The sequence below is a fragment of the Ostrinia furnacalis genome, unplaced genomic scaffold (genome assembly GCF_004193835.3).
Source record: "Ostrinia furnacalis isolate ACB-3 unplaced genomic scaffold, ASM419383v2 OfSCF2803, whole genome shotgun sequence".
In the NCBI taxonomy this organism is placed as follows: domain Eukaryota; kingdom Metazoa; phylum Arthropoda; class Insecta; order Lepidoptera; family Crambidae; genus Ostrinia; species Ostrinia furnacalis.
In genome coordinates, this window is record NW_021133042.1 from 214,907 (window position 1) to 236,015 (window position 21,109).

At 37.0% G+C, this 21,109-nt stretch overlaps 2 protein-coding genes across 5 annotated transcripts; one reads left to right on the plus strand and one right to left on the minus strand.

Moving 5' to 3' along the window:
* Positions 1 to 4,988: 4,988 nt before the first annotated feature.
* On the minus strand, positions 4,989 to 13,487 carry Wdr37 (WD repeat domain 37). Of its 2 annotated transcripts, none has more exons than XM_028309555.1 (11): positions 13,111 to 13,487; positions 12,896 to 13,012; positions 12,502 to 12,693; positions 12,164 to 12,336; positions 11,711 to 11,942; positions 10,706 to 10,844; positions 10,145 to 10,214; positions 9,862 to 10,038; positions 6,505 to 7,934; positions 5,605 to 6,090; positions 4,989 to 5,571 (listed from the first exon to the last, which is right to left on the minus strand). In XM_028309555.1, exons 1-9 carry the CDS (start codon positions 13,286 to 13,288, stop codon positions 7,809 to 7,811), a joined length of 1,404 nt encoding a protein of 467 aa, XP_028165356.1. In that variant the 5' UTR covers positions 13,289 to 13,487; the 3' UTR covers positions 4,989 to 5,571; positions 5,605 to 6,090; positions 6,505 to 7,808. The 2 variants fall into 2 exon arrangements, with proteins under 2 accessions (XP_028165356.1, XP_028165354.1); XM_028309553.1 differs by having other exon boundaries at positions 4,989 to 5,531; positions 5,809 to 6,090; positions 13,111 to 13,484.
* A 207-nt stretch (positions 13,488 to 13,694) lies between these two features.
* Ada2b (Transcriptional adapter 2B) lies at positions 13,695 to 20,779 on the plus strand. 3 transcript variants are annotated; one of them, XM_028309558.1, is made up of 10 exons: positions 13,695 to 13,901; positions 13,990 to 14,049; positions 14,128 to 14,269; positions 14,361 to 14,578; positions 14,693 to 14,765; positions 14,871 to 15,024; positions 15,532 to 15,748; positions 16,870 to 16,940; positions 17,270 to 17,402; positions 20,494 to 20,779. In XM_028309558.1, the coding sequence occupies exons 1-10, from the start codon at positions 13,701 to 13,703 to the stop codon at positions 20,632 to 20,634; spliced, it is 1,410 nt and encodes a 469-aa protein (XP_028165359.1). In that variant the 5' UTR covers positions 13,695 to 13,700; the 3' UTR covers positions 20,635 to 20,779. The 3 variants fall into 3 exon arrangements, with proteins under 3 accessions (XP_028165359.1, XP_028165357.1, XP_028165358.1); XM_028309556.1 differs by lacking the exon at positions 20,494 to 20,779 and having other exon boundaries at positions 15,532 to 15,772; positions 16,875 to 16,940; positions 17,270 to 17,426; XM_028309557.1 differs by lacking the exon at positions 20,494 to 20,779 and having other exon boundaries at positions 16,875 to 16,940; positions 17,270 to 17,426.
* The last annotated feature ends 330 nt before the right edge of the window (positions 20,780 to 21,109 follow it).

Sequence of the window (21,109 nt, forward strand, 5' to 3'; positions counted from 1 at the left end):
ACATATTTTACGGAACCCTATTTTTTCCAAAATAAAATTTAGCCTATGTTACTCATGGATAAAGTAGCTTTCGAATGGCGAAAGAATTTTTAAAAACAGTCCAGTAGTTTTTGAGCCTATTCATTACAACCAAACAAACAAACAAAGTTTTCCTCTTTATAATTTAGTGTAGATGAGTCGTCGTAGCCCAGACAACTTTGGGAACCACTGCTCTACATAGTTAGGTACGTAATATTTTGCTGGTCCGCTACCTATTTTAATATCAGGAATCTTGTTTATTCAGCACATTCGTAGTTAAAAATCGTTTTCAACTTCATTAAGGCATCATTAACCTCAATACTTGACTAACAATCCAAAAATATTAATTTAAAAAAATGATTTCTTTAAATTCTCAAAACGGAACTTTCGTAACATTCAAATGAACAAATAACTTCAATCTATTACTGTGCTATTACGAGATATGAAGGGATGGATGAAGTAGGCAACTTTCAGGAGCTGAAAACCGACCTACAAACCTACTAATGCCCTCTATGACAAGTTTTGGGACTAAATTCGAGAAGATTATGCCATCTAGCGAGTAGCTTGCAAACCTTTCGATACAGTCAGTTTAGTAGAACCCTCGATACGTGTGGTGCTCGTGCTTTTACTCGAACAATGTAAATCATCGTCATCTAAGCTCAGCAGACAGACTCTTTGGAGATGCAGATGCAGGTTGCATTCTGTAAAATATTATAATATACCTAGGCACACAGTACCTACATTACCACTCGGTAGACAGATAGGCGTATCCACCTAAATATTCAACAATTTTATTTAGGTTCTAACTAATTCATAACATTTCTCACTGATCAATGTCTTATTCTTAAATTGATCACATTGGCGATTACACAGCGCCACCTGGAGATAATAGACACGATCTCTCATTATAAAATGCTTCGAATAGGTAACGGTACTGTTTATTAGCGACGTTTTACATGAAAATAAAACGTTTATTAAACACTTACCTTATTCGAAGCCTACTTTTTAAATCTACCTGGTAAAACACATTGGAGAGAATATCGTTGCTTTTAAATTCATGGTGCGGTCGGATCTGACCCCTAGACAAGTGGCAACATGTCATATTTTAAGTAGGGTAATTGCGNACCGTGTGTCGGCGCCATACAAATTACGCTCGAAAATTCGGCTATGTCTCGGACTCTCCCTTTGCTACACCCTAACCGGAATTCGCTTAAAGTGCCGGCAAATAAAAAAGCGATACAAGTTACATACCCGTAAATACATGTTTGTTTCCCTCTCTTTGACTTCGCGGGCGTAATCTGTACCGCTTGGTACTATTGAATGCCGATGATCTTCACGGCGATTCATGAGGTTTGTTGTATCTTCCTTGGTGATCCTCATGCCGTTTGTAAGAGGACCACGAAGTTTGGTAACTTGGGCGCTCGACGGGCATGGGTTGTTGAAAAACGCACGTAGCTCGTCCATTGTGTTGGATACCTATCCTTTTCCCCAAAACTATGTATCTAATCCATGTAACGAATTACACATTACAAGTAGGTACCTACAAAATTTTGCTGCAACTGCAAAAACAAACAAATCACAAATTCAACCAATCCGAAATTCCCGAAGAAAAATGGAAGGCAAGGGAGGGACTAAAATCAATATCACTAGAGATGGATAAAAAAATTTTTTAACTGTCAATTAATCGTATTTATCGTAATGGTATTCAATTATTCGGAATAAATTCTTTATTTAACCCCTTCCGAGTAGATAAGTGTTCTTCGACCTTCATAATCGCGTAAATAATGTGGATGTGGGAGTAAAAATATGAAAACACATTTTTTAAATAAAAAATAATACAAAAATTAAATACAAGCGCGAGCCGGACTCACTCACCAAGGGTTCCGTACGATACATCATTTAAAAATTTACTATTCTGTACCTAAAGATAATATAGTTCCAAAATACTGAACTGTCCTATGCATGACATTGACAGTGGGGCGCCACCGTCAATACCGGATCGCTGGTTCCGATTTTTGCCATGTTGGAAACCATATAGTTGAACGATGGTAGCGCCCCCCTGTCATTGAGTTTGGTGGGACAGTTCAGCCTGGGTCATCTATATTTTCGAGCAAAAAAGTCAGGTTTGCTCAGTGTTGCCAGAAGGTTACTTTTGTAACCTTTTAGGTTACTTTTGAACTGCAGTGGTTACTTTTAGGTTACACTAATGAAAAGGTTACTTTTAGGTGATTTTTCAGAAATTGTAGAATTAACTTTACAGGTTATTCAGTAAAAAATATTAATAGTGACAATTTAAAAATTATGTCATAAAGTGCATTTAAACTTGAATTTGATTTATTATTTGTTAAAAAATAATAATAAAACGCAAATCCATGAAACGTTTTTATACGACTGGTCACTTTTCGAATTTAGATGATCAATTGTATTCATTTTCCATCCATGAACAACCTCTTACACAATCATCGCTCCGCACCCCCCCCCCCCCTCCCCCCGTATGAAGGTTACTTTTTATTCAAAAAGGTTACTTTTTTTTTATATTTCTGGTAATTTCTGACTAGACCCGACTGGCAACACTGGGTTTGCTGTGTATGGGAGCCCGGAGCTGTGCCGAAGCCCCGCCCCCACTTAAATATTTCTTTTATTCTGTTTTTAGTTTTTGTTGCTAAATAAAGCGGCATCAGAAATAAATCATCAGTCTTAAATATGTTACGGTCAAAGTGATAAATGTGAAAATTATGAATAATCGCCGATTATGATGAATAATTACCACATGATTTGGTAAATGTGATTAATATGGGGTCATTTATGTGTGTATAAAACTAAATAGGCGGCTTAGGGTTAGGGGTGGCCCAAGGGCCACCCCCGCCGCACCTTAACCTATTTTTCACTTTAAATTAAAATATTATGTTATAGGCATCATGGAAAAGTAATATTATGTTATGCAAGAAACATTCCAAACTCATTATGCCAAATTATATTAATATATGATATCAAAACGTTCAAAAATTTGGCTGTACACGTGCACGTACACAAGATGTTGTTCTCTTTTATGAAATTTGTTAGTACTAAGGTTGATTTATGAAATAATCACTGTTAAATGTGATTAATTTATCACTTTTACCGCGACTGTCGGTAATTATTCATAATAACCGGTTATTATTAATAATTTTCAATTTATCACATTAACCGTACCTAACCTAAACACTAGTCTATAATCCAGGCCTTTTCAAGGCGAGAGTGGATAGGCATTTACAGGGCAGATAATATGTACCATCCAGCATCCTAGGACTGTTCTTACTTTACACCAGGTACAATTGCGGTCAAATACCTGCCTTGTCCTGCATAAAAAAAGGCTAGCTATCACGGTTTCACGAGAATACAGACAGTATTATAATAATGGTATGATAGGTAAATGGGTAATGGGTAGGGTAGTACGGAGCCAGTAGCGGCCATGCATCAGGGGGTGACAACAGTTTTGCAGATTACTACTCACTGGCGCATCTGTATGGCAAGGACGAAAAATGTCCAAGGATAATGAGGGCTATCGTTTTAGCGCTCACCAGTTAGCGCCACTGTAGAGTAAGGTCCTGTCACTTACTACTAGCGAAGACAGTGGCACCAACTGGTGAGCGCTAAAGTGATAGGAGGACTATCGCATTTGCACTCATCAAGATGGCGCCACTGTAGAGTAAGGTCCTGTCAATCGCCAGAGGTGCCAACTGTTAAGTATAAAAACGATAGCCCTCATTATTTATCTTTCATCTTCGAATCGGTTACGCCAAAATCCTGGGGGGCACCAACCATTCTGGGGTGCGTTACATAGAGAAATGGTGCGTTACCCCCGCCTCGGGTGTCAATATCTACGGTGTCAACTCATACTACGCCGCCACTGTACGGAACCCTAATATAGCTAGAAAAATTATGTAACTAGGTACCAGTTACTACTATAAACCTGTTGTTCTTGTATTTAATATTTTAGTCGTTATGTATTTAGTACTAGTAGTAGTTACCTATATCCTATGTCCTCTCCTGATCCTAATTTCCTAAATTTAAATCCGTTGCCGAAAATATTTTAATCTCCCCGTTTCCCCGTTTTACTCGACTCTGGCTGGCCATGAAGCTAAGCTTCATGACTCTGGCACGGCGCATACTGCGCGGATTGCCATAAAAAAAAAAAGAAAACTACACTCGACATCAAATAAATCGCACCTCTCGCGACAAGCACTTTCAAACGTATGCATCCCCACTTCCCACCAATATTGGCACCATTTAAAAGCCTAGTTTTAAACTTCATTTCATTAAAGGAAAGGTTTTTACCCCAAAAATGTGTCGTTAGAAGGATCCAGAGTCACTTCTTCAAAAAATAGGTAGTTACGCTTGAGCCAACTTTTATGGCTATAAAACTGTTAAGTTGGGATTAATCGCTTCGCTATCCATCTGTTAAACAGGACACGTGAGATCATTATTTGGTTTTATAACCATAAAAATTGGTCTAATTGATCCCAGAGGTAAGCCCAAAGTGAGGTCTTTTTTCAAATCACATTTATGGTAGATATATGTTAATCATTTATTTAGATTAAATGTGTTTTTCTTTAAGGATATTTATTGGGCTTTCAAATAACACCAATATTGTTGGGGCACCATTATTGTGTCAGAAGAAAATCTTTAAAGTTCGCGTCGCGAAATGTGCGGTTTATTTGATGTTGAGTGTAGATGGCGTTGGTTTGTAACAGATTTTAGGTACTTGTAGAGATATTAGTTATTATACATTATACATTATTTTTGTGTGTAAAATATCTGTGAGATCATGAGATGTAACATTATTCCCCTATGTGTAATGTTGTAAATAACACAGCAGGGGCGGAACAACCGCTATTTGTAATTACTGCTATTACGAGCCTACATAATTAATCAAATAATTAAAAAGGTTACGTAGGTACTTAAAGGTTTCAAAGAATAAAGCCATAATATTTTTTACCATTCATATATTTCATACCATAATCGGCATAACAAAAATATTCAGATCATTTTAGAAGGTATTCAACGAGTGATAGTTCCATTATAATTATTATCATTCATCACTTATACATAAATATATGCATAGATATTTATTAAACATGTTTATTACACTACATGGATACGGACACCACAATACTAGTAATATGATAATTTTATAGTAAAATAAGTATCTATAGATCTTTGATATTATACAATTTAAATAAAACAATTTACTCAATTATTGTGTAAACTTTGCTATGATTAAATAATATAAGCCGAAAAACTTTTAAGGATATGGATGACACAGCATTTGGAATGGACAAACTTGATCAAGAAAATCTAAAAAAAGACATCTGAAAACAAAATACGTGACTAGAACCTAAAAAAGTGTGTCTAAAATCCTTATTCATATGAGAACTGGGGACGAACTTAAAGGCTCTTTCGGATTAGCGTTCTTTCTGTGCAAATAATCCAAAGGAATATGTTATAGTAAAAAAATACTGATTCACGCGAAGGCTCCTATGTGGCTCGCGTACTTACGTACATGTAGGAGGCACACACGTACTGAAAGTTCGATCGCACAACGCGTCTCGTGATGTTTCATTTGCGAAATACACTGTGTAATTTTAGAAGATGTGATACTACAAGCTTACGAACACTGAAAAAACGCCAATCTTAAAGAGCTCTTAATCTGTTTAAGAAATTAGAAGATGAAAAAAGTCTACAAAGGGTGGATTCATAGTTAGTGCATAAAATTTTCCAAATTCTATACAAAGTTCTGAACAAATTGTTTTCTGTGCACATACAATATAATACTTTGCATAATTAAAATAAGAATAACATGTATTAATACATACCATAATATGTTTAGCAATCTTTTGGCACAACCATAACATAGCCAATGAAACCAATACCTATTTACATTTATTATTTTAATAAACCATGTTTTAAATATTAATATTCGACAGCAAATATGCTAAGCAAGCAATACCATAAATATTACCATATCTTCCAAACCAAAATCTGTTAGCTGATATGTGATGTTTTCGATTCTAGTTATGTATGCATGAACAGCAGCGTTGCCAGTTTTTTTTTTCGCCAAGTCGGGACTTTGGTACTTTTTGAGTGAAAATAGCGGGATTCTTCCGTCAGAAGCGGGACATAGTAAAAAAACGTAAATCAAAGGTTTTGAAATATTTATCTTTTTATTTGACTTTAAATTACGTTTACGTGACAATAGATAGCAAAGTAGCCATAGAAAATGTATTTTAAATTCGTCTTTAGAATAAAAAAAGAAAATAAAAACAAATCTAAATAAAAAAAAATATTCTTTAGAATAATATGGCGTTTCAAACAATAGTCTGGTGAAGTGAGTGTCTCTCTCCGAAAAGCGGGACCGAGTCTGTCCCGCGCGGGACATTTAAATTTGATCTAAAAATCGGGACGTCCCGCCAAAATCAGGACGTCTGGCAACGCTGAATTGAACAGTCAAAAAGATTCATGAAATACTAAAAAGAGCATGGGAATTATCTTTGGCCTATGAAATGAACTGACTAGCTAGACAATAGATTTTAATACATAGTTAAGTAACACACTGGTACTCCTAAAGATATGTTACATTAATAATACGTTGATACAGAGTTAGGACAGTAGATGTTCTTTTTGTTAAACAGTATAATAGAATTACAACATAAGCCATAAAATAGTAAAAAGAAATTGAGTGTTTCACGATCACAATACATAATCTTGATTAAAGTTGAAATGTAAAACTTTAAAAATAGTACGATAAAATTGTTCGAGTTAAACAAGGTATGAAATAAAATTTAATCACCTTGGAGTGGGCATACAGTAATTAAAAACACGCAATTACCAACCAGCTATACAATTATAATTATATTGTTTATTAATCGATAAAATCACATCTAATAAAATGATTAGTGAACCGAAACCAGTGGTCCGGTGCTTAAAATTATGAATACATTACCAACAACCCACGTAATTTAAATATACTACCGTATCATGGACGAACAAACGAATCTAGAACATTAATAAACTACTAAAAACCAACAATATACTTAAAGTAGACAACAATCTGTTACCTTTGTGCTTTATATTCGTAGGTGTAATAATTAATCATTGTTTGCAAGAAATATAGTCAAAGACACTAAAGAAACATAGAAAATGAGAATGAGAAATTGCATGCAATATTAAAATATAGTTGTTAATACGATATTCGTTAATTTAATATTCTTGCATAATAATCTACATACTCTCAAACTTCTGTTTATTTTTAACACACAATACTTATTTGGGGACAATATTGCGCGACTGGGATTTGCAGTACAATACTAAGTATACTTATAACATTTTTCGAATGAAAACCATTTTCGTTTCTCTCACTCATACCTGCACCCAAGGTGAGTGAGAGTGACGGATATTTCAAAATCAATTCCGAAGAATGGGAGATTCTGGTGTATTATAAAGCCTAGTACCATACTGCTCCCAACGTGTCACATTTCTGGGTGGTACGCTATTGTTATTATGATAATAATTATGCGTTTCTACTCCAACACAAATAAATTGTTATGTAATTCAATCCATAAGCGTCTGAGCAAGAGAAGATCCAAATAGATTTCACAATCACCCATACTTTCAAGAAATAGTATCTTTAGTACAAGTCAAAAGCTGAATTCCAATCCGCGTTACAGACTACAATGTTTAAATAATCGAGGATAATATACCTGTACAGAGTTAACTAGCGATAACGTGCCTTTGGGTGCTAGGATTAAGGTTCAGTTCTCCTTGGAGGGCTGGATGGACCAGCCGAGGATGCGGCGGTCGAAACCGCAGCTGAAGAAGTTAATGTTTGAAGATATGTCTTCGGCCCACGAAACCGACGTCACCATGCGGCGGTGACCCTGGAAGCAAAAAGATTATAATTAATTACACATTTTAATTTATTTAATAAATAAAAATTTGGGAGTTTTTTTAGTACTTTTTTTGTTCTAAAAAGCTCTAATTTGATAATGGGTAGTTCTACTCACGGTGGAATTATTTAGGACCATAAAATGAATCTCCAGTTTTTGTTAGTAATCAGAATAAACAGTGACTAAAGACCGAGAATATACTACAACATATCCAATTTTTAACGGGCCAGACAAAATTATGATAAATATTGATTTTATAGCGGTTTTTCTATTTTCGATGGACAGGGAAGTGAGAACATATACAGGATAGTGAAAATTTAACTGAAATATGCATTTGAGTTTATAGTCTTTATTCCAAAAATAATAAAAAATACTTTTATGTGCATCATAAAGGTCCACTATCAATTGAACATGGAACTCATTTAGGTTGCTTCTTTTTCCGTCACCTGATCTCTTTGACTTTTCCCTACTATTCGTATCTCCTTCTATTATCTTCCTCTTCTTTCCTCGACGCTTTTCTTCGACTGGAAACAATTCGNACAACACTTATGAACACTTTATTTGAATAAATCGCCAAATATACCACCGCGGAGACCCCAATCGCGTCTCTGCGTTCCATTGAATCGTATGAGCGTATGGATTTTTTGCGTTATTTTTCACAATTTCTATTTTTAAAATTACCTATCGATAGCTTACTTTATTCTGATGAATATATGTCATTACAAGTTTTTCTCTCAAACTGATAGTTTGGCTAGAAAAAAATATTTTCTATCCACGCAGTACGCCGGCAGCGTTCGGATCGGATACAGTGACGTCAACGGTCCCGCGCCGGGCGGTCAGTGAACTTTTTTAGTAATTTGGCCATAACTTCGTCAATTTTTGTCGTAGAACAAAAATTTTTGGACTGTGTATTAAGGATTTCTTAGCCCTATAAATCTGCATTCACAGCTAAAAATCGAAATGATCCTCATTGCCTGCACTTAGTGTATTTGTAAAATGCCTTTATTTGGCAGTAAGTTTTGCTGGTTAGTCGTTATTAACTTTTCCATTTTCTTCGTAAACACAGGGAAATGATACACAGGAAAGTGAGATTTTTGATGTATTTTGCCAAAATCATGAATTATATAAACTTCATATCAAATTTAATATTATCATTCAATGGACGCAAGCGAGTTTGACAATATTGTTTCATAATTGCCCTAAAATAATATAAAATACTGTTATAAATACGTAACAGATGAGTGAGAAGTTGTCTGGCCCAGACACGACAGACGATGATAACAGCGTAGCTGCGTCTAACTGACTGACGATTTGGGCGAAATAAACGTTTCACTAGGCGAACTTAACTGCATACTTAAATACATGAGAACGACAACGTGGCTTACCCTTTGTTTTGTTACAGATTTTAACGTGTTTATAGGTGACAGGGAAGTGATACTTAATTCGTGTCGCCTTTGTTCAGCAATCAAAAAATTATGTAAATAGGGAATTCAAACATAATCCATATAGGTTAAATGAAAGATACACTAATGGTTACTTTCAATGCAATGTTATTTTTGACTAATTATATTTTTATATATTTTTTTTTGTGATTTACATCATGAATTCTGGAATGTCACCCCACAGGGAAATGAGAATTTTTCCCATTTGAAGCCATTTTTGTCTGGGATGTTTTTATTAAAACGTGTTGAAATTCAGTGACCAAGTACTATGTGAGTTAAACTTTATTAATACCCTAAAACGAGAACTATTAATTGGTAATTTAAGGAGCTGCAAGTTGAGCCCCGTAAAATTCCCTGATTTGTAGAACTACCCTAATGCCAATGCTACTGAACATGAGAATAAATAAATCTTGCATATCCTATTCTGTAACTACAGGTTACAACTTTCACCGTTTCTGTAACCACCGGTTACCAACCTGTCTGCTAGAGCGCGGAAGTCTGGCCAGCCTCTGGCCTTGCAGATCAAACAGCCGGACTTGGCGGTTGTCGTGCGGGATGGCAATGAGCCCGCCGCTGCTCACGCCGACCCGGTTGACCGACGAGTCCGAACGGATCGTGGCTAGGGCTGAGCGCATGTTGCGGACGTCCCATACCTGTGTAGTGTACAAATACATTACTGTGGTCACAACTAGTGACTGATATAGGTGGTTTAGACTGAACTAGATTTTAATATTTTCATAAATAATTTTAATTTCATACCTTCACAGATCGATCATCAGAACCAGACACGACTTTGTCTTCTCGCGTAAATACTGCTGATGTTACACTCCTGTAAGAAAAGATAACATTTATTCATTTAACAAAAGATATATTCACATTATTTATTTTTATTTATTTATTATTTATGTATATTGTTAACTCGATTTGTATGTTGTGTTTTGTGGTTGTGTGCACTTGTTATTGGAGCTGTAACAAGTTATACTGTATAATCTGCTTTAAACGCTTTGTATGTTATGGTTGTATCCCTGTTTTGTGCACCAAATAAAATAAATAAATAAAATTAAACTCGAAAACAAAACTTGATACTCAAAATAAAGCTTGTTAATATATGAACAGACAACGCCACATCAAGCTAAACACTGTGGTACGGATGCCTACGTCATAACATCTACCTGCATGCCAAATTTCAGCCCGATCCGTCCAGTGGTTTGGGCTGTGCGTTGATAGATCACTATGTCAGTCACCTTTGAGTTACATAATTTAGAAGATTATAGTCTGATGTACTGTTGAGCGTTTATTCCCATCTTGAACCATACTTACTCAGTATGTCCCTGGAACACGGACACCGAGTGGATCGGCTCGCGGAAGTCCCACAGACGGAAAGTGGTGTCCCGAGACGCCGTGACCACCAGACGCGAGCTGTGGTGGGCCGACGCGTGCGTCAGCTCGTGGTCGTGGCCTGGGCAAAAACAAAATATTTATTTGTATACGACATATTTTATGGGTTGGTGCTGAGAAGTGACAGAAGAAATTTAGTCACAAATGGTTGATGCAGAACATAATATCTTGCTAAGTTGGCAGAAGTAAATAGTTTAGTCTACACTGTAGACACACACTTCACAGTGTACCTACCTCGTTTCGCCTAGACTCGCCCGACTTCCGATTGTTGTCGGTTCTGTCCGAGTCAAACGGCTTAGTGTGTTCTAAAGTGTGAACTCGAAGTGTCCGATTACACTACCGGGCTAACTTTAACAATAGTAAGGCAAAGACTACGAAAGATTATTAAATGAGCAAGCAAAGAAGCATTTGTGATATTTGAAAGTAGTTTCAATATCTTGGCATTATTGGGAGACTGACAGACAGCCAGTAAAGGCCAATACAGTTTGCACAACATCACATATTAATGAGGTCAAGCTAAAGTTGCAAAAGATTGTTTCTATAATTTCGATGGTTCATAAATATTTATAGTGTAGCTTTTGTAATGGTTGCATTTTTTTATCAAAATTGATCAGTCAAGCACTCATAATAATATCCTGGCTATTAGACTAGTAATTTTTGTCACTATTTCAATGATGGAGATTTCATTTGGCGGAAATGACGAGCATTATATCTATGACGCAAACATAATTAATCACCCTAAAAGTGGTATCAATGTCAAGAAAAATAGAAAATATAATGCTAAGTGTTTATTAGGGACAGAAGCCCATAAACAAAGTTTTTTTTTATGCAAGACAAGGCTGGTTTTTGGAACAAATGAAAAAGAAGACGGTTTTTGGAACTTGTCTGTGCCACAGGTCTGTGCTCATGCTCATGCAATTTATTTACCTGTAAGAACTTGCAAACAGTCCCCAGTTTCCACGTCATACAAGTTGGCCGTGCGGTCCCAAGAGGCAGTGATGACGTGATCGCCGCCCGTGAGCCAGTCGGCGGCCACCACCACACCTTGGTGGCCTGTCAGCTCTGTGAGAGGAGTGCGGAGCACCTCTGGCCTCTCGCCACCTTCTCCCAGGCTCTCTTCACCACCACCTTCGAGTTCCTCTTCGGAGGATTGACCACGCTTGAAAAGAAAGTGGAGGTGATTTGTTATTGTTACAATCAAGTTCATAATAGTATGTAACCACAGATAGATAAATGTTGTTTATTTAAATTCTGTATTTATTTACTTACTGAATACAGCAGCTTATTAACTGTACTTTCTACTTATTGTGCAGTATTTACATAATTTCTGATTGCTTAAGTTTACACAATACTTGGATAATCAAGCTTAAAATGGATTACCGGCAAATCCCAATTGACAGCAGCTTGCCATACATGAGCAGTATTGTCGCCACTGCTGGTGAGGGCAATGTCACGGGATGGGTGAAAACGGATTGAGTTCACAGAACCCTGGTGGCCTGTGTACTGTAAGAGGCATTTTCCCCACTCCACACTCCAAACACAGGCGGTGTGATCTATTTAACAAAGTTATACAATTAATAATTAATATTAACATATTGTACAACCAATTTAGTTATAATATTTGATGAAATTAATCAATATTTCTTCATGACTAATTGGCAGTGTTATAACTAGTGTTATTCAGTTCAATCGCAATTAAATAATATGTAATTAATTACCTGCAGATGCTGTTCCAATAAGCGCCTGTCCCGGTCGGGCAGTAGAGACGTCCCATATGCCATCCTTGTGTCCGGTGAACTCTCTGACGAGCTGGCAGTTGTATGTCGGAGCTTTGAAACTGGATACAATTTTGCTTGTTTGCACTCGAAGCTTGTGACTCGCTTTGACTTTTTGAGAATTGCTTTGTGACACTAAAAATATCAAAATTATAATCTTGCTATACATTGGTGATTAATTGAATAATTTCTGGTTTCCTAAAGCAATTTCATCACAGCTAGCAGCTAGGCCGGCAGCAGTACAATGAAAGGCAAATAAGACCAATAATAATGACCATAGAAAGTTACCAAGAGTTACAAATTTTGAAATGTTTTCAACTATCTGAATAATACTCACATTTCACTTTGGAGTTCTTTCCGCTGGTTTCAAATTCAATGTAATCCAAGTTCTGTCTGTCCCCTACATAGCTCTCTCTCTCCAACTTCTCACTCAATATATCTATTTTCTCTTGTACTAAAACAATAAAATTTGTGTTTATAAAAACTGAACGCACAGTCTATAAAATCTAAAAGGTAAACAGTGACTACATTATTTATCATTATTTGACTTACGATTTAGATTCTCAGTGTAAAGAAGGTCAAATTCTTTTTCTATCTGCGAAAACAGTTCGTGCAGTCGAGATCTGAATACTGGCGGAATGGACGTCTCAGAGTCTTCCATCTTGAGATAATTCGGCATTCCATCGGATCCTTCTGTGAGCGCCTGGAGTCTTCGTTTGCTCGATTTCATGGTCGAAGAACAAGCCTGGCAAAATGCTTTTCAGCAATCACTTATCCATTAGCATGTGTGCAATCTCAGTTCAACTTGAGAAAAGTATGTGTTTAGGGGAATAAATGAAGGTTTTATTTCTGCAAAATTAAAATTAATGAAACCATTGACTGATGTTAAAATAAAACCAAAATACACAATCGAATTTTTTTGACAACACACACAGTAAAATTTGATTGACGTTTATTTCCACGCCACAGATAAAAAATGAATTCAAGAAATAGTGATGGTTGCATTTCGGAATAAAAATTAGACATCGTATCATCATCGTATCGATCATAGACAGTTTGGCGTTAAAGCAGTGTGCAGGGTCCTTTACTTTACTACCGCCATCATAGTTTAGAATTGTCTTGTCTCTGGTTTTTGGTTGTCTATGAAAAAATGGCCGTGGCTGTGTAAATTTGCGTCTATTCGACATTTGCCAACGATCGAAATTATTTATTGTTTCAGCGTTAGTGTAATCATGTCGTTTTCAGATTTATACGCTAAATATAATTGTACATATTGCCAAGAAGAAATAAATGGGATTCGCGTGAGATGTGCCGAGTGTATTGACTTTGATATTTGTTTGCAGGTAAGTGCCTGAATGCCATTTTTGTTTATGATTTTGGCGCAAAATTTTGAAACGGTGCATAGAAAATAATAAATTTAATTTTTTTCAGTGTTTTTCGTTGGGTGCTGAAATAGGATCACATAAAAATGACCATTCCTATCAGTATATGGTAAACAAATTATTAAGTTTTGACTGCATTTGCTACATTTTTAGCAGACACACATTACACTAAAATTATTCCTTTTAGGACTCAGGAGCATTTGGAATATTTTTGGGGCGTAGTAATTGGTCTGCTAACGAAGAAGTAAGATTATTGGATGCTATAGAACAATTTGGTTTCGGTAATTGGGAAGATATAGCTAAACACATTGAAACACGGACACCAGAAGGTAAAAATTATAAAAGAATTTAACATGTAGCTTTTTATTGTATCTAAAAATAAGTACTATTGTTAACGAACTATTTATTTGTGAATGACAGAGGCAAAAGATGAATATATCACAAGATATCTGGAAGGCAGTATTGGACGAGCAACTTGGGGCAATGTTGAGAGCACATCCCGACCGTCTTTGCACTGCGCTGATAAAGACGATGGCCCTCTTGGACCAAACGCAGTGTCCAGACTACCTCACCTTGCTGTCACATCAGATGAGGCGGCACAACTTGGATACATGCCCAACAGAGATGATTTTGAACGGGTAACTATTATTTAAAGGCCATATAATAAAGATTACTGTGTCTATTGCAGAATAGTTTATTAGTTACCAATGGTGTCTGCTATTTCTACTGTTTCAATGAAGACCTGTTTTCAGGAACATGATCATGAGGCAGAGCAGTTAGTATCGACACTTTCTCTTAACTCTGAAGATGATGAGTTAGATGTTGGTAAGTAGTCCTGGATAGGGTCTAAAACAACAATTTAACTGCTTTGGGAACACTTTTAGCTCTTGCAGATTCCATGCAACCTAAAGTATATTTTGGTCTTTTCAGCATTAAAATTATCCCAAGTAGATATTTACATTCGCCGATTACGGGAGAGGACAAGAAGAAAAAGACTTGTACGAGACTTCCAACTTGTTTCTGTATTTTTCAATAATCAAAGAAACAAACAAAAGACACTTGGTAAACTCGCCAAAGAGAAAAAGTAAGTTTAAAATTTACATGAAATTACAGCCGTCATAAACAAATGATATTACCTTAAATTGCTTTAAAATTTTCATAGTCATAGCTTAGTTAGATTTTAATTACTCATCCTAATTTAGTATGATTTATTCACCTTATTTACATAACTTTATTTTATACTCAATAATGCAGTTCACTTAGATTTTTACTCTAATTAGAAAACTTATTTTTGTTTCATGATCAACATAGATTACACAAATTGTGTCACTGCCCCACTGTCAATTATTTTATTTATGATCTAAGAAGGCCTCCTATAGATGACCCATGCTGAACTGTCCCACCAAACTCAATGACAGGAGGGCGCTACCATCGTTCAACTATATGGTTTCAAACATGGCAAAAATCGGAACCAGCGATCCGGTATTGACGGTGGCGCCCCACTGTCAATGTCATGCATAGGACAGTTCAGTATTTTGGAACTATATGTTGATCCTTGTAATGTCCAACGCTAATAAACAATCTAAAACAGGGAATTCACCGAGCGCCTCCGCTGGTCGGCCCAATTCTACGGGCGGTCCGAGCAAGCCGCGGTCGTAGGCGGGCTATGGCGGGAACGCGAATTGCGCGTGCGCCTAGCAGAACTGCATCGTTACCGGCTGGCGGGAGTCACGAGGCTGGAGGAGTGCGCACACTATGAGCAACACGCGGCCCACAGGAAGCATCCGCATGCGCCGGCGCAACTGCACGTGAGAACCCCATACAGGCCCGCGGTAACACGCTTTTGCATTCGCTCGCTGCACACACGACCTTATTATGACTTTTTTTTTAAAGAATATTAGTATTAGCCCCTCGTACCTACGTATTTGTTTTTGGGTCCTTAATGTTATTTCAGGGAAGATTTCGTTAACTAATGTTTGCCAGTCAGTACGTACACTGTTTCACTGTACTTGAAGAGGATGACACAATCTTTTTTATCATTATCGTGATATCTTTGACATCACATCAGAAAAGATCAGAAATAAAGTATGGACGGTTTTAGAAAAAAACTGAAGAAGTCATTGTATGTAGTAGTCTGCAGCAGGTTTAAAATACATTTATAATATGACGATTCTAATTTTATCATAGTCTAAAAGCCAATGTATGACATACCTACCTATCGGGGTGAGTGATGAATCACAACAATAAGAATGTAGAAATTTCCATAAACAAATATTTGTTACAATAATGTTACAACCTTTTATACAAGGCGTAATTAATTACAATAATGAGTCTGATAATTAAGTACCTACGCAATAATGAAACGTCATTTTGTTGTTAAAATCACGCGAACTTGTTTTTGTGTATTTAATGTCGTGTGTGCAGTGCTTCATTTTGTTTTTATGTTGTTTTATTTATGATTTTTCTTATTAATGTTTATGGTTCCTTTCATCCTATACTTATTTAACATTATTTCTTTTACCTACAATTTGTATTCACCAAAGTAAAATTTTTAATACAAATATTTTACATATTTTTTATCATTATTGGTGAGCATTATGCATGGCTTCATACAGTTCATGCTTCATACATTTGTGCTTACTCTGCGAATGCCTCAACTTCTAGTGTTGTCCCTATTTTCAATAGATGAATGCAATTTAATAATAGAAATTAGCATTTTAGTTGATTCCTTTTTTGGCAATTTTTATTTTACGGCCGTATACAATTTAAAACTGGCCAGTACGAATTATAGTTTATAATGTGCTTTATGATAGACACTCTTAAGGATCAAACTCCTTCACGTAGGTTATGTCGTGTCCAGTAGATGTTGTAGTTAGTTGGATGTCACGTGGTGTCTCCTTTGATCCCGTATAACGATTGTATTCGCCAGGGCAGCAGTGGGTGCCTGGACAGCATCCAAGCAAAAGAACAGAACAACACGACGCAGCAGCAAAGAAAAAGGTTGGTTGAAGATGAACTGCATGCAAGATATTTTATAGTATGTAGCCAATATCATATAGGGTGTAAGGTGTAGGCTGGCAATCTTTTTTTCTCGGAAATGAAACTCATAACGCTTTTCTTCACCACTCTGGAATCATCTGTGTGTTGTGCCGTTAAAAGAGCAATTTCTCAGTGACGCTCAGCTTGTAATATAAAATTAGAAAATTTACTGTAGCGGAAAAGTTTTCGCGTAATTTGTCTAATGTAATAAGTATAAAAATACATGTTTTGGTGTTTAGTGTCGGCGTGGATGGAGCCACATTATAATTTTTATTTATTTTCCCAAACAGAGAAGGCGAAAGCGGCTCAAGTTCCACCAGCCCAAGGTGCACACGGGACGCAAGTACCGCATGTGGATGCTCCAGAAAGAGCTCATGCAGCGGCGCGTGCTCGAGGCATCTGCTGACCAGTAACGAGGCGCAGGTGAGCGACAACACTCCTTGTGGCGTAGGAACTACGGTCGCGAGTCCCGCAGCCCGGGGCACACGGGACGCAAGCAGGCCTGTTCATCTCCGCGAGTTTACATCGAAAACAAAACACGCACGATGGCCCACCTACAGTCAGTCACATCATTTTACCGAAGTCAGCCCTATAGCTTCGGCGCAGTGTCGATCACTGACGTTTGTCAACAAAATGGTGCTTGACTCTTGAGACAGGCTAAATTACACCATTTTGTTAATGGCATTGAGCACACATTTTTTTAAATACCTTCGCGAAGTAAAACTTCTGTACGTAGTACTTATTATTATTCTGTGACGCAAGTACCGCGTGTGGATGCTCCAGAAAGAGCTCATGCAGCGGCGCGTGCTCGAGGCATCTGCTGACCAGTAACGAGGCGCAGGTGAGCGACAACACTCCTTGTGGCGTAGGAACTATAAACAGATAAAGGGGACGGCATTAAGGCACTCAGAATTCTCAGAAACCATTGATTTCGTGTTTGTTTGTTTCAGTTCGTTCTTAAACATGTTATTGATGCCATTTGCTAGGTCTCATGAAGCACTTTTTCAGTACCTAAGTAACCATTTGTTCGACATCTTGTATACCTACTATAAGAAATATTCGAGTGAGATCACTTATCGATTATTTTTGTCATCTTTATTTGTATTTAATTTAATTAAAATACACTAAGGCTGAGATGCACCACCTAACTTTGACCCTAACTGACAATAACCGGTGTTTTATGTTAGACAGATTTTTGACATCCAAAATTTTGATGTCAATGTTAAAGTAAGACGATGCAACACGGCCTAACAAATGTATCGTAGATAGCCCCCTTAGACAAAACGCACTTTTTGATCGAATCGAAAATCGAATCCGTCAAAATTCCATACAAAAAAGGGGCTTTTCGACCACTTTTCGACTGATTTGCGATTATAATTTGCACTTTGTCTAGACCCACAGTACTTTTTATTTTCTTCATAAATCTTTCTTTTCTTTGTAAAGCTATCTACAAGCTTTTATTTACTTTGACNAATTGTGTATATTCTAACATGTTTCAACGTATAAAATAAAGAAAACCACTTTATTTTGATGTTAAGTATTTATGGCCGCCTTAGTACGGAGCGTGAATCATAGTGCGCAGGTGAGCGACAACACTCCTTGTGGCGTAGGAACTAGGGTCGCGAGTCCCGCAGCCCGGGGCACACGGGACGCAAGTACCGCATGTGGATGCTTACAATCAGCTTAATTAACTGTGCAAAAAGATGCTATCGTATCGATCCCATCAAAACGTATTACAACCCTGTATAACAAAATCTTGCAGTATGCTAAAACGTCTTCTATTTAAAAATTTAATTTAGAGTAAAAGTGGAGGCGTTTGCCAACAAAATAGCATTTCTTTTTATTTTATTTGGAAGTCATTTTTTTAATAATATTCGCAGACTATTCATTAGGGTGGTCCTTATTTTTCGACTTTTGAATTATCCCCGGGGCACTTTCTCATTCGATTATATACCTCTAAATATGAAATTAGCTTTTTTTGTTTTTTTTTTTGGTTAAGATTTAGAGGTCGCTACCAGCTGTCAAAATATTTACAAAAGCTTTGAAGATCTTAAATCATGGTTTCTAAAATGTTTTATTTAAGTGTTTATATCACATTTTACATGCAAATGAACATCGCATAGATAGAATAGACAATCGCTTCTTGTCCCCTTCTCCCCTCAACCCCTCTTCTGTACCGACCATGGTACCGACGCGTCGAGATACTAACAAGTAAACTCTTATATCTTAAAAATAATTGATTCAAATATGTACATTGTACATAATATGTTAGTTCATAGCAACAACAATAATTTTGTAATATTTTTATTTGGCTTTGGCTTTAAAAATAAATGAATCCAACAAATACAGATTTTGTGTTTTTACTTAAAATTCAAACCTTGGTAGCGACCCCTAAATGTCTTTTAAAAATTAAAAAAAAAAAAAATGAAAGACTTTCATATGGTATATATTCAAATAATGTGGTGCCCCGCAAAATATAAGAAAAAATATTTTTTTCGTAGGAATAAGGACCACCCTACTATTCATGTGAGAAAAAAATAATTATTTATCGATAGTAAATTGATTGTACAAACTACAAATAACATCCGTATTTGTGCTAAATGGGCAGTGTTTTTCGCGGAGTCGTGAAGTATTTGCAATGTTGTGAATTATTGCGGGCGCGACCTTGTGTGGCTGACGCAATAGCGCCACGGATAGCATAATTTAATTTGCTTGATTGATTGGTTTTAGCGATTTTTATTTTTAGGATGATTTTGCTTATACAGCGGAAATGTTTATCTCGTCCGTTACCATTTTTGTGACTGTTTGGAGTCTATTTTAGTCGTTATTATCTTTTTAAATAAGCTCCAATACGCGGCATTTCACCCTGTCTTCAGCTCATCGCTATCAGAATGATGAACCAAGATGTCTATGTATCTATCCGGGAGTATTCAATCTTCACTGGTTGGTTTTTATTGGAGGCCTAACTGTAGATCCTGGCTCTATAGGATTCGCCGTGAAACCCTGGCTTAGAAGTGTCCGATCATCCGAAATATAATTAATCTAATTAAATAGTAATAATGGAAAGGACAAAGGTAAGGCCGCTTTCACATTAGGACGTTAGAATCGCGACAGCAGCGCGGCAGCGGCGTTTTTATAATGTGAAGGCATGCATCCGCTGTCACATAGTATGAAATTATCGGCAGCTAAAGTCGCCTAAATGTGAAAGCACTCTAATGCCCGTTTTCACCATCAATTCCTAATTTTGAGGTGACCTCTTTGACAACAAAATTCCTGTTATTTGTTACCATAGAGGTCACTTAAAAATTAGGGATTGATGGTGAAAACGGGCATAAGAATCACATATTCAGAAAAAAACATATTTTGGAGATGATTCGGACACATAACAATTTGAAAGAGAGATAATTCATCCGAAGATGACATTTCCTCGGATGAAACGTCATTTAAGTCAGTTGTGGACTTGCGACAGACCTGTGCTATTATGTCTCTAATTTCATTAATCCGCTGTCCCCAGCTGTGCTCGTCGCTGAGCCTGCCGCCGGCGCAATACGTGACCATGAAGGGCGTGCTGCTTCGCCGGCCGCCGGCGCCTGACAGCGAGCTCGACCTGGCCATCCGCCACTACCTTCACACCGCAGGGTGGGTGCGCAACTAGTTAAGTAGAGGGGGGACAGGAGGGAACGAGGGGGGGGGGGGACAACGCCGGCTGAGTGCGCAATAGTCTGATCTGCGAGCACGTAGAATTTTGTCCAATGACCCCAAGCTACCCATCCTTATCGCTCGCGCGTAATAGGGTATTTGACACCACCAATCAATTGACGTACTTTTTAAAACTGTCAAAACGACGCTCTCCCATAGATTTTGTACGGCAATACTAGCATGTGACGTCACAATTTTATCATTTCAATGAAAATACTTTTTTCAATTACAATGCAACCAAAAATAGTAATTTACAGGTAATTAAAAATTAATTAAGTTGTCAAGAACAGAAAGAAGTGTCTTTTTAAAAAAGTTGTGCTTTAGAATTATTATTATTGGGAAATGGTGTCAAATACCCAATTATGTTGCTGTCGCGCTCGCACACTCACTGCGGGTGCCCGTCGCACAGTCGCGATAGCAAAATAATTACG